Here is a 14330-nt window from a genome sequence, read left to right as displayed (position 1 = left end):
ATTTCTTAAGTTCATTATTTGCAAATTAATTAGGTTTGAGAGCATGTGGCAAATGGAGTAATTTTTGAGCAAGTATGGTCAAATATGTCATTCCACATATATCATTCTCAATCAGCTGTGGAAAAAGTTGTCCATCCCAACGTTTTTTATTTTGAAGGTTTTAACTCAACAAGCTATCGCAAATCTCTATTCACCAAACGTTACAATTAAATAGTTTAACTACTCAATCATTCGTTTATGCCAAAATCAACTAAAAATGTTTAAACTCCGTTTACTAAACACCCTCTAAGTTTTTAGTTGATAAAATCGGGGTTTAAATTTTTAACCCCAAATATTGCATAGTATGTGAGGCCCAAGCCCATTTTCTAAGAGCAACTAAAATCATAAGTCAAACCCCAAAACAGCTGAAGCACATTTATTACAACTTAAAAAGCCTTTTCTCTCCAACAATCCCTAAGCAGTGGCGGCGATGGATTACCCTTCAACCGCCATTGCCCGACCATGAACAAACCAAAGCCTCTCATTTCCGCTATATTAAACCTAAATCTCCACCCAAAACCCCTCTTCTCCAACCCCATTCATCTCATGGCCCTAACTCAAACCCGAATCACCCACTCGGATCCACCCCAAAACGATGCCGAGGACGACGTCCTGTGTTCCAACCCAGAACAGACCCAAGAGGAACAGCCTTCTTCTCATTCCCTCGATGAAACGCCGTCGTTTTTTGGTTCTACGGGGAAGTACTTAACCGGGGTTTCACGATTTGAAAGAGCATGGGCTCATTGGACCAAGCTAGGTCGGCCTAAGCTAATCGTTGCACCCATGGTTGATAACTCGGAGCTTCCGTTTCGAATGCTTTGTAGAAAATATGGGGCTGAGGCTGCTTATACCCCCATGTTACATTCACGTATTTTTAACGAGAACCCAAAGTACCGTTCTGAAGAATTCACCACTTGCAAGGTAAAATTTTACGGGTTGAATTTAAAAAAAATAATTGTTTGGAACTTTGATGAATTTTGATGATTGCAGGAGGACCGTCCATTATTTGTTCAATTTTGTGCTAATGATCCTGATATATTACTTGAAGCTGCAAGGAGAGTGGAATCTCATTGTGATTATGTCGATATTAATTTGGGGTAAAATTATAATTCTTTCCTTTTTTTTTCATTTCGAATTAATTCTGTTTAGTGTTTATTGACTTTGGATGTAGAAGAACCATAGAAAGATTATAAATTTAACTTTTATGTTGGATATCCTTCATTGAGTTGATGTTGAATTGTATATTTGATCTTACATTTTGCCATTGGGGTAGTAAAATGCTATTATAAAGATCGAAATTGTTGGCTTTTGTATGAATGGCTATGTGGTTTATGTGTAGTTGTCCGCAGCGGATCGCTAGACGAGGGTATTACGGAGCGTTCTTGATGGATAACCTTCCTCTTGTGAAATCGTTAGTCGAAAAACTGGCTTTGAACCTTAATGTGCCGGTTTCATGTAAAATCAGAGTGTTTCCTAAGTTAGAGGATACACTGAAGTATGCCAAGATGCTGGAAGATGCCGGTTGCTCTCTTTTAGCTGTTCACGGCCGTACGAGAGATGAGAAAGACGGGAAGAAGTTTAGAGCTGATTGGAACGCCATTAAGGCTGTTAAAAATGAGCTTAGAATCCCGGTTCTTGCCAATGGGAACATTAGGCATATGGATGACGTTCGAAACTGTCTGGAAGAAACGGGTGCCGACGGTGTGCTTTCGGCCGAGACTCTTCTTGAGAACCCTGCTCTTTTTGCTGGATTCCGAACTTCCAATTGGGTTGTAGATAACGAGAAAGACTCTATTGATGGAAAACTAGATCAAGCCGATCTCGTCGTTCAGTACTTGAAGCTTTGTGAAAAATACCCTGTCCCATGGAGGATGATCCGGTCTCACGTTCACAAAATGCTAGGAGACTGGTTTAGGGTTCAACCGCAGGTTAGAGAGGAACTAAACGCGCAGTCCAGGCTAACGTTCGAATTTCTTTACGGTCTGGTGGATCAGTTACGAGAATTGGGTGTACGAGTTCCACTTCATCAAAAGGATGATGCTTCGGCAACCGGAAACTTGGCCGAGGTAATCGGTATTTGATTACCCGGACCAAAGTTAATTGAGTCGTAGGTGCTTAGAATAGGGGAAAATCAGACGCTAATGAATTTTTGAGCTAAAAAGAAAGAATACCCTTATGATTTTTTTTATGTGTAAGATTATAAATTTACACTTCTTACAATTTCGTCCCTTCATTCAATGGGATATAATCCTTGTTTGTAAGGCATTGTTGTTTGCTATAACATTGAAGAACAGTTTATATATTGAAATTGCTATTGTACACTAGAAATTTTGTTTTTATGATTTATATTAACACTTTGCTCATCTTATTTATTTGGTTGGTCCAATTGAATATATTAGTTACAGCATTAAACATTGTTAAGAAATATGTAAGGAATAAATGTAAATGACATTATTAACTTTGAGTTAAATAATTAATATTTTTTGTTATTTTTAATAAACTTAAATAATTTATATTTAATAATAAATTAAATAATAAAATATCAATTTTACTCTTGAAAGAAATTATAAGGTCATATTTTAGTTAATATAAAATATTTAAAAGTAAATGTAAAATACTATAAAATATATTTATTAATTATCCAAGAAATATTATATGGGTGAATATTTGATTCATTGGATACTCTTGTCAAGGATACTCTCAGCAACAAAATCCATTACAACAGGACCTCTATGATCTCTTCTTTTGCCAAGCTATTCCACCATGTTGTTAGGAGTAGGCGAATCAACTATTTCTAACAACCTAACCACTTCAACGAAACACCTTCCATTAATCATCTATATATGCTGCAACTTACAACCTAGCAATGAACCAATGAGTGACAAGCTGACCCATCAAGAATTGCTAAATGCATAAGAGGGGTCAACCCATTTATATACCCCTCCTACTCAAAGTTTCCATCATTTATATGTATACCTCTTAGAACCCTCTCTCCCTCTATTCCAACCAAAGATTTCCTCCCTTTCTGTTTCACTATTACCCTTTTCCAGCACTTCTACTCTTATCTTACAACTCTCCACCCTCCACTGGGTGAAAAGTCTCTATCACTAGGTCACATTTATATATCAATAAAATTTTCTAATATTTTCTATTATAGATCATTCAGAATGGAATAAACCTTCATTATCACCATAATAAATTATAAATTAAATCTTACTTATGGACGTTTAAGAAAAATTATTTACTTTCTTTTTTATAATTTTAATGAACCAAAAGTAAAACACAATCGCCCAAAAATTATTTTATGGACGTTTTTCATCACATTATTTATGGTCTTTTTTCAATTATTTAATGACATTTTAGTAATTTTTTTATTTTAAATCTTGAACCTTAAACTTTGAACCTCAAACCCAAAACCTCAAACACGTACTATGAATCAAAATCTCAAACCTCAAATCTTAAACCCCAACTTCGACCTTGAACTCTTAAACTTGAATTTAGGATTCAAGTTCAAGGTAAAAAAATTACAAAATTACGTGTCAATGACATAAAAAAATTGTTAAAATATCGTTAAATAATTGAAAAAAATCATGAATGATGTGGTGAGAAGGATTAATAAAATAATTTCTCTGCAAGAGTATAGTAAATAAAGATAAAGAATAATAATAATCACTTAATTGCATTTATTAATTTAAATGAGACATTATTAGCTCAAAGTCTCAAGCATTTTGGAGCATATTTCTTCAAATTTTGCTTATGGCATTTATTCTACATTAATTATTAGTATTTATTAAAGATAGTAATACATAAAAGATAATTTAATTTCTAGGGGACAAAGTTATTTTTTACTTTATTTACTAAATGCTCCCCATAAACAGCTTTCTGGTTGAGCCGAGCTCCCCCATTTTTCTCTACGCACATTTCCAAGGGCCCCACCAATGTATCAAAATTTGGCTATTTAATTTATACCATCAAAATTAATTATTTATAAAATTAAAAAAATAAAACAAAGGAAATTAATCAATTAATTAATAAATGTAATTACCTCATAAAAATAAGCAACACATACTCGATACTTTGGTGAATTATTAATGACTCGATGCAAAGTGGCTTCATATATACCGTTGGACCATATCTGTAACAATTTCAAGGAAAATTTGAAGAGATTATAGTCAGTTCCGCTTAAAACTCAATCTCCTAGATAGAAGCGACAAATTTTATAAAGAAATTGCAAACAGCAAGCAGAGGAGAAATCAACACTCTATTTATACTAGTAACTGAAGGACAAAACGATATAAATGCATGGATAATTTTGTAAAAAAACTCATAACAATATTTTCACTAAATCCCCAACAATCGTGATTTTCTTTACATTATCAATAATTTATACCTTCAACATGTCGCCAATGTTGCATACAAATGTTCCTGGAATTGGAGTAGCTGGTACCCATTCTCCCGATAGGTTTTTAACCTGCAGCAACACAAGTTATGTGTACGATAATTATAAATTCGAATCTAATTTATATGTATTGAGAGATAGTTAATTTTTTTAAAAGAAATTTTAAAGTGTCGTCTATCAAGAATTGACAAATCTCTCAATGGGTCAGTATCATCTTTAGTTAGGATTTTATTTCTCAACACCTATTAAGAGGATATAAGCATCTACATGCTTGATAGGGTTTGAATCCATGCCCTGTAAATGGCAATAGTGCTCATGTTCTATTCAACCTTACTTTAATCATTCGGACTCTCAGCTAAATCGGGAAACAAAACCTGAAAAAGAATAAATTCCTCCTCTCTCTCTCTATATATATTAATAATGTATATATATATATATATTACCTCAAGTGCAGTTATACGGTCATCTTGGTTAATCAATGTCAACAAACCTGTGTTTTTAACCATTCGATTTATTAGATAATATTTTTAATTAATTAATTTAATCATGAAAGATATTAACTAATTAATTACCATAGTCTGTGTGAATCCCGCTGGAAATACATTGTTTGGTCAACGAGAAAAGACAACAAGGCATATCCAATTAGCTTATTAGCAGCCGGAAAATTGAATAAAATAAAAGAAAATGTTGGAATGATTTTTCTTTTTAGTTATGAAGTACCATCCAATGTCGTTATTTTGGGGAATTGCAGCTGGTTTTCCCGGGTACCCGATTAGCCGCACCACCCAAAACGGGTCTCCACCTTTTTCACCTTCCAATTCATCCGCCGATCCACCCAGTGCTAATGCAATTCCCCTCATTATTTTCCTCGAAAGATCTGATATTAAAGAAATTCAATGGATATAATCAAATTTCAACCTCAAATATCTAATTCATAAGAAACTTCATTAAACTCAAGAACTCACCTGTGCAAAGTCTGATATACTCTTCCATTGATGCTTTGAAGTTTGCAGGTTCGTTAGGCCTATATACATATATATTATAAATATTATACCATACAAAATAATATTTAAGCTTGTTGAGGGAGGTGGAACTTGTTTTGGGTCAATAAATTTTCTAATATGTTCAATATTAGATTTGAGGTATCTGTGCTTGATTTTATCCCTCAATTTTGTTTCTAAACTCTATCGAGAGCTCGAGGAAGCGACTCTCGATAGGTGAAGCAGCTCTCTATCTGTGAACCCCAAGACTCTTAATGAAGGCAGAACATAAAATTTGGAACAATAATAGTTCACAAACTTTTCCTGGAGCGAGAAAATGTACATACCATTGGTTACATCCTTCCAAAATCTCCCCAAGTGATCCATACATCCCTCTTTTCACTTCTCTATAGTACTGTCACCATCATCCATAAAGTTATTAATTAATACAATAATGTCAGAAAAAAGTTTTCCAACATATACTTACATCAATGGCTTCTTGCAAGTCAGGGACGCCTTTAGTTATATTTTCTTTGATTTTCTGGTATCCTCTGCAGCATTCAATAGCACTATTATGAATTTAACTTGCAAGCAAGTCAATTTTAGCAGACAATAATGGAATAAATTAAAAACCTGTAACCAGTGTTGGGAGTCATTTTGATTTTGAGTTTTTCATTCAAAGGAAGATGGAAAAATTTGTGGGTCACGTCTTTAACTTCGTTCATAAGTGACTGTGGAACACCATGACCTTTCTGCAAATATATTCATCACCATATATACAAATTTACATTAAAAATAATATTTATAAAAAAACAAGGGCATTAATGAATTAATTAGTATACCAGGTAGAAGAACCCAGTTTCTCTGCATGCTTGATCCAATTGCTTGATAACTTCACGTACGCTTGGATCTTGTCCCATTTTGAGATCATCTACTTTGGCTACTAATGGACCAACATCTGTTTGGCAGAAAAGAAAATGCTGAGAAAATGGTAATCCTAAAACCTGGGTGAATGATGAATGAATGAAAATTACTGGAAATACCAATGATGGGGATGGATTTGAAGTCAGTGGTCATTTTGGTGTTTTTTTTTTTTTAAGCAACGGCTATATAGCTAAGCTGATGCTGCAAAAATGGAGTTCAAAACAGTCCATTATATAGAGATAGAAGGACGTTATTTTTTTAAGGTATAGTCGAGCCGCCCATTCACGTGACACGTGAAATTTAATTTTTTTTATACCAATGGAGACTAATGTGAATATTTTTATTTTAGATTTATGTTTGTACATAAAAATAATTATATTTATTTGATATGAAATAAATAAAAATTATTTATTTACTTTTAAATATATAAAATTAAATCGAAATTAAAGTTTTATTTTTAAATTAATTTTTTTGAAAATTTTGATGCTAATAATTACATCGAATTAAAGTTTATGTATTAAATTTAAGATTTACTCGGTAAAAGAACTTCTCCGATCTCTCTCAGTTTCAAATTTGAGAAAATTAATTCCTCTAAGAAAATTAGAGTAATTTAATCATTGTTAATTTCGAAAGTGAGCAACTAAGGACAATAATCACGTCTTAATGTCTTCCATCAATTGTACATAAATTTAAGTGGTATAATAACAAATTTAACCTTCAATATTTATATATTTTTCATTTTGGCCCTAATTTTAAAAAAATTAACAAATTCAACCTCAACATTTACACAAACGTTATGGGATAAATTTGTTAAATTAGGACTAAATCGATAAAATATGTAAATTTTGAAGGCTTTTTAATATTATACTAAACAAAATTATGTATAATTTATAAAAAGATTGATATCATAACTAATTATCCTTAATTAATTATTTTCGAAATTAACAGAAATTAAATTATTCTAATTTTTAAGAGGAAAACTCATTTATTTAATTCAAATTGAAAGAGACTAATAAGTTTTTACAGATTTACCCATCATATAAAAAGTACATGTTTATCTGGTCATCTATCGGAATAGAATGCCAGCACATTGCTGAAAAGAAATAATCTTAAATATATATTTAAAGGTTAAAATATATTGATTGTCATGTATTTTAACAAAAGTTGAGATTTAGTCTTTATATTTAAAAAGTTAAAAATTAAGTCCTTTTACTTTTTTATTTAAAATTTTAGTCCAATCAATATTGTTAGTATTCTAGTCAATTTTAAATTAAAAAAGTAGGAGGATTGAACTTTAAAATTTTAAAATATAAGGACTAAATCTAAAATTCTATAGAAGTATATGGAGTGATAGCATGTTTTAACCATATTTAAATTGTAAAAGGGTTAGACGCAAAATTAGCCTCTGTTGTATATCTCTTATCCTATTTTGATATTAATTATTTTTATTTTCCTACTTAGCTACCACTTCAACATTGTTATGACATTATTAAGTAAAAAGTAAAACAAAAGGGATAAATATCAAACTGATCCATGAATTTTGGCTTAATGTATAATTTAATACATGAATTTTGATTTGGTATAATTATACACATAAATCTTGAATTGTGGTTTATATGTATATATAAAACTTTGATTTTGATTCAATTGTATATATTCAAGAATATTTAAATAAATATGCACATTTATTTTCACATTAAATTAATATAATTGTTTGCATATGCAATATTTCAATATACAATGGTGGCGGTGTCAACAATTTGTGAAAATTGAATCAAATCAAAATTTCATATATAAAATCACACAAAATCAAAGCTCGTATGTGATATTGCATATTAAATCAAAGTTTATATATTGTTTTGATATTTGTAGAGAGATAATATTATTAGAGAAGAGATTATCATAATGTATATATTTATATATTTGTAAAAAGGAATATATTTGATACACTGTTAATAGAGTTTTAGACTCTACAAATAAAGTTAAGGGGTTAACAAATATCTTACAAAGGTATAATAAAATATTAAAATTATTTTAAAAATTATATATTTTAAAAATGAAACACGTAACAATTTTTAAACTGCTTGTAAAGTAAAAATAATAAAAATATTGCATTAAAAAAATGTTATACTAAATTATCCAATTAAGACTTTCTAATATACATTATCCATTAGCCAACTAAAGTGTCCTACTTTATTTTTGCTATTTATTCAAATTTATCTATTTGCTTTCAAAAAAATCAATTTGGACTTTGACTACTAGATTCTCCATTATTATTATTAGGAAAGAACAAAAAACTTAAAAGAGCCGATCGAGTAGTTCTAAACATTATATTAAAAATAGTAAATATAGTTAAAGCTTATAATGAGATTGTCCAAAAACTTAAAAAAAGCACGTACTTTTTGCTGTCTATACTTTACTACTTGTTTTGAGTCAATGAAGGAAGCTACATACTTTCAAATTCCAAAAGCTTAGAGTGAAATCCGATATGGTTTAATTATGTTAAACGTATTTAAATTACAATTAAAATGTTAAATTGATCTCCAAATTTCAAAACAACATTTTTAAAATATCGGTATCGTATCAATTAAGTTTTTTTTTTAATTATCAATTTAGTTATTAATTTGGATATTAAATATCAACTCAGATCTTATGCAAGGTATACTTAAAGCATGTTGATCAAATTTTTAACAAGCGTATCTATCGTATAAATAACTTGGATCAAATATATGTTAAACAGAGAAATAATCTCCAAATTTTAACAATATTCTCTTTTCTAATGCATCATATTCAAGTTGTTTATATAACAAGTACACATATCTTAAATTTTGATCTCTATATTATAAATATACTCGCATCATATCTATATTGATATTTCAAATTGATAACTAAACTACGGAAGAATAAAATTAATATAATAATAACACATTTTATATTTTGAAATTTTAAAAACACCCCAACCAAAAAAAAAAAAGAAGAAATGGTCAAAAGTCAAGTTTCCAGAGAAAGTCTAATATGGAGAAGGGCTGCTAAAGAAGTTAGAATAAACCTTCATCCTTCAGCATTATCTCGGTAGGTAAATGTTAGTGATGTTGAGGACGAAATTAGAAATTTATTTTATGAAATTTAAATTTGAATTATAAATTTTAAAGAGGTAAATGTGTAATTTTATCATCTTACAAGGACCAAAATATAATTTTATCATTATATTAACTTACAATTAGAAGAATTGAAACACCAAAACAAACTTTTACTATTGCAAATCAATAATTAATTAAGATCGGGCAAATCCAATTGTCTTAGTTTTGCTTTTGTAATTAAAATTTTGTAAATTTATTCATAAATTAGATTACTTACATGTTTAATTCGAATTAGATTAACCAAAGATTAGGTCAATTATCCATTAAAATATTGTAAATGACCATAATTTTCTTTTGTTTTTCTATAATTATAATTTTTTTTGTTTTATGATGATTTAATGGAGTAAAAGTTCTCAAATATTTTTAAAAAAGCAATTAAGTCTCAACTCTTTTTTTTTTTACACTGAATTAGACAATTAAACTTTTAAAATGTATCAAAAATACCCTCAAACTAAAAAAAAATTTTAAACCCCTACTTTTTTTCACTCAATTAGATATTTAAATTATCAAAGCGCATAAAAAAGTACCCTCAATTTTTTTTCAAAAAAGCAATTATGTAACATCTCAAAAATCTTAAGTTTTGCTTCATTAATTTTCATCATAATTAAGTGTTTGTTTCGGTGGTTTAGTGCGTGGATGGGGGGTTGGAGTTCTTAGGTTTGAGTCGGTGGGTGTGAGTTAATGGCATTTTGCTTGTGCTGTATTTTTATTTATTTTGTAGTGATTGGGGTCAGTTGGGATAGTTGAGAAGTGGTTTATGTGGTGTAGGATTTTGTGGTGATTGGGGGGTAGTTATGATTTTATTTTTCTTTTTCATTCTTTCTATTTTAAAATTTTCTTTTTCTTTTTCTTTTGTTTTATTTTCTGCCATAAGTCCCTATTGCTCACGTTTTCCATACTTCACATTTTGTTAGATTATATTTTTGTTTTCAGAAAAAGATCTGAAAATTTGTGCTTTGGAGTTTTTTTTTTTTTTCATTTTACTACTCAAATCTCTTTGGCTTCGTGGCTGTGGTCTGTTGCGGTTCTCAATTTTGGTAGGTGATCATGGTTAATTCGTTTGCTACTCCGTTTGTGTAAGTAACGTTTTTCATTCTTTCATTTTCTGCACTTTTGTCGAAGGTTCGATTGGTGTTTGGGGGTTTGGAGTTATAAGAATGTACCGTTAAATTTTGGTTGTGTGTAGAGGTGTTCATGAGTTGGGCCGGGTCGGATTTGGGTTGGGCTCAATTAAAAATTAAAGTCTATTTATTGGGCTCGGGCCAGGTCGGATCCAAAAAATGGGTCTAAAATTTTGCCTAAGCCCGACCCAAATTTGGCTGCCCAACTTGTATTATTTTTTATATAATTTTTAAATATATAAATACTAAAAAATCAAAATAAATATTTTAATAAATTAAAAAAATTTTAAAAATATGTAGATTTAAATAGTACTAAGATAGATGCAACTTAATAAGCAAATACCTTTAAAATAATAACAAAATTAACAATAAAATAATTTTTATATAATATTCAAACAATAACAATAAAATAGTAGCAACATAATAGTAATATGGTTGCAAAATAGGGAGAAAACAACAAGAAAATAACATTCGAAAAAAAAAGTAGATTTTTTTGTCATTTAGTGAATTTGGGTCTGGCCAAAATACTTTACCCGAGGCTCGACTCGGCTCATTTTTTAAACTGGCCTTATTTTTTTGTCTAAACCCATTTTTCAGGCCTATATTTTTGTCCAAACCCTCCCATATTTTGGGCGATATCTCTAACCATCTCTAACCACTATCTCCCATATTTCGCTACACACCGTCTCTAACCATCCCAACACACCATATGGGGTTTAAAACACCCATCCAATCCTGCACACATAATTAAATTAAACCTAATACGTTATAGGAGAAGATAGAGGATGATTGGGTTTTCCTTTGGCGACTTAATTCGTGTGTGTGACTGTTATTCGTTCTCTGGTAATGTTTTATTACGTTCTTGAATTTTAAGTGGTTCATTTGGTATTGTTTTTAGGAAGTAATCGAGAGTTTGTATTGTTAATTCACTCGTGTACGTCGTTGATTTGGGTTCAAATGGATACGTATAGGTTTGAAAAGTCTCGTGGGTGTTTTCGCATCAGAGTCAGTCAAGGTATGTAACGAGACACTCGAAAGTCAGCGAATGGCGAAAGTCGAAAAACAACATTGTCCACACCACATAGTTATGTGCCAGGCTGTGTGCTGGACCATGTGTGACACACGATCTGGGCCATTTGGGTCATGTGGGCCACACGGGCTAGCCATTTGGGCCGTGTGGGCCCAAAATTTAGAATTTTTTCCTAGGGACATACACGTCGTCTCGATAGACCGTGGGTCTTCCGTAGGGCCGGTATGTGATTAAAATATACTATAAAACATGAAAATTGGTCATTTGTTAGTATAATTTCTATTATCTATAAGTGTATTTAGGATGTCACGTGATAAATAAAACCGAGAATAATGTTCAATATGTGATTTGTATATGAAATGTTATATGATATCCACTCTAATTATATCTGATTTTGGGATGAGATATATAGTATGTGGAGGAAGTGTTTCTGTAAGAGGCGACATCTCGCCCACTAAGTGGTGTGTAGGATTGGATGGGTGCTTCAAACCCCATATGGTAAATGTTAGTGAAATGTTGAAGAAAGAAAATAGAAAATTATTTTATGAAATTTAAATTATAAATTTTTGAAGAGGTTAATGTGTAATTTTATCATTACATTAATTATTATTTAAGAATTTGTGAAGGGATTAAACTATAATTTTATTTTCTTATAAGGATCAAAATGTAATTTTATCATTACATCAACTTCGATTAGAAAAATAGGACTAAAAGAAACTTTTACTATTGCAAATTCCAAATCACTAATTAACTAAGATCAGCCAAATCCAATTGTCTTACTTTTGCTTTTGTAATTAAAAAATTATTAATTTATTCATAAATTAGATTACTTGTCTGATTTGACACGTTTAATTCCAATTAGATTAGATCAATTACCTATTAAAATATTATAAATTATCATAACTTCATTTTGTTTGTATAATCAAAAGTGTTGTTATTCGGATTAAGTTAATTTTCTTAAATATAGGTTGTTATCATGGTTATATATTCTTTTTGATAAAATATTAGAACTATTTATAACTTATCTCTAATTTTTAAATAGGAGGATAATGCGTTGTTTAAGTGCATATAAACTCATATATTCCTATATTGGCAATAACGTCAATATCAATTAAATTAAAATATTTGTTGCTTTTAAAATAAATGTACGAATTTTCTTTCAAATTTATTATAATTAGTTAATTAAAATTAAATTAATTAAATTAATTAATTCTAACATAAACTTTAAACATAGATTTTATCATAAAAATTTATAATTCGAATATGAAACAATCTAAATGCAAAATTAATTAAAATAAAGTGACTCGAAATTAGTGGAGACCTAAGAGATCAGGAGCCGTAAACCAGAATTGATCCAGTCTAGATTGATTTGATCTATGGATTGGGATTGCTTGGGTGCATCTTTCAAAGGCCTTGAGGTCCATCTCCCATTGGCCCATTGATCAATGTCACATCCCTATCAACTTCACAAACATAGTTCATGATAATTGAGCTGAAAATTTTATGGAGATTAAAGAAGTTAGTTTAATTAGATAATATTATTAAATTTTGTCATTAAATTTTTATTTGAAAATTAATAATTCAACAATTTATGTGTAAGAGATTAATAAAAATCAACATATATGAAATAAAATCGACAGAAATCGGCAACTAAAGTTTATGACCAACAATTGGATTAGCTTATTGTTGTGTAATTTTATCTCGTCTCTTATCAACAGGAGCATTTGGATATTTTTACTATCACAGCTCGCGATCTGATTCTACTGCTTTGTCTTAACTCTATTGTTTCTAGGATTGACATTCTGAGCGAGCTTTAGGCCCATTGGACATGTGTTTCACTCTAGGTCACTTGCAGAACATGTGATCTCCCTTTTGTGAGCACCTTGGGTATATACGGACTAGGGCCACGATCCTCACTCGGTTCGTGCGAGCTAAATCAATGAACTCCCCTGTTGTCCTCTCATAGTTTGCCTCGCGAGTCAATCATTTAGTAGGACTTTTTCGGGTTACAGATAGTTAAATCGGGTCTTATCTAAAACTTGGATTGGCTATCACTAATGTATAACACTTCTTAAATTTTTATAAATGTAAAGATAAATTTTGACAAATTAAAAAGATGAATCCTTCGTTTTTTTTTTAAATAAAATGACAAAATTCAGAATTAACCCTAAAAAAATGATCGTAGGGAGGGTGGTAGGAAAGATAGATGGAAGTACTATAGTGACTTAATAGCTAAAATACAAGCCAAAAGTCGTTTTTGCTTCACCAATTGTTGTGGTTTAGTTCTAAGGTAACCTGCTACAGATTACCATTTGTAGAAACTTTATGGAGTTAGGGTTATGTCAAATTTGCATGATTACAAACAAAATTAATTTGATTTTTAGATTGATTCTGTCCTCAACAAAAAATAATCATTACTTCTTTCTTTTTATATTCCTTTATTTTATAGATTATGGATTTGCCCTTATATGGATAAAGTCGGTTCATAATTGACTCTTATTTATAACATAAATACAAATATTGTCTATGAAAAAATAATCGTTTAGCTATAAGAAAAACTTGGTCATTATAGATGCATACTTTTATCGGGTTAAAGATGCCTACTCGATCAATCACATGAAATAGTAATTTGGCTCTATTTGACTGAATTAGAACTTAAATATGGACATACCCAAATTGATTTTAAGTCAATCAATT

The 14330-nt window shown here is 30.2% G+C and overlaps 2 protein-coding genes across 3 annotated transcripts; one reads left to right on the top strand and one right to left on the bottom strand.

The window, feature by feature from the left end:
* The first annotated feature begins 375 nt into the window (after positions 1–375).
* LOC108461746 (uncharacterized) lies at positions 376–2367 on the top strand. The gene is made up of 3 exons (XM_017761676.2): positions 376–960; positions 1030–1136; positions 1379–2367. Exons 1-3 carry the CDS (start codon positions 502–504, stop codon positions 2118–2120), a joined length of 1308 nt encoding a protein of 435 aa, XP_017617165.1. The 5' UTR covers positions 376–501; the 3' UTR covers positions 2121–2367.
* A 1410-nt stretch (positions 2368–3777) lies between these two features.
* LOC108466776 (probable 2-oxoglutarate-dependent dioxygenase At3g50210) lies at positions 3778–6594 on the bottom strand. 2 transcript variants are annotated; one of them, XM_017767143.2, is made up of 12 exons: positions 6462–6594; positions 6261–6376; positions 6052–6170; positions 5906–5969; positions 5766–5833; positions 5404–5462; positions 5159–5315; positions 5011–5030; positions 4882–4928; positions 4430–4510; positions 4085–4174; positions 3778–3993 (listed from the first exon to the last, which is right to left on the bottom strand). In XM_017767143.2, the coding sequence occupies exons 1-12, from the start codon at positions 6493–6495 to the stop codon at positions 3865–3867; spliced, it is 984 nt and encodes a 327-aa protein (XP_017622632.1). In that variant the 5' UTR covers positions 6496–6594; the 3' UTR covers positions 3778–3864. The 2 variants fall into 2 exon arrangements, with proteins under 2 accessions (XP_017622632.1, XP_052881238.1); XM_053025278.1 differs by having other exon boundaries at positions 4109–4174.
* Positions 6595–14330: the final 7736 nt, after the last annotated feature.

Source organism: Gossypium arboreum, chromosome 2 (genome assembly GCF_025698485.1).
Source record: "Gossypium arboreum isolate Shixiya-1 chromosome 2, ASM2569848v2, whole genome shotgun sequence".
NCBI lineage: Eukaryota > Viridiplantae > Streptophyta > Magnoliopsida > Malvales > Malvaceae > Gossypium > Gossypium arboreum.
Note: the sequence above shows the minus strand (reverse complement) of the source record. Positions and strands in the feature narration are given on the sequence as shown.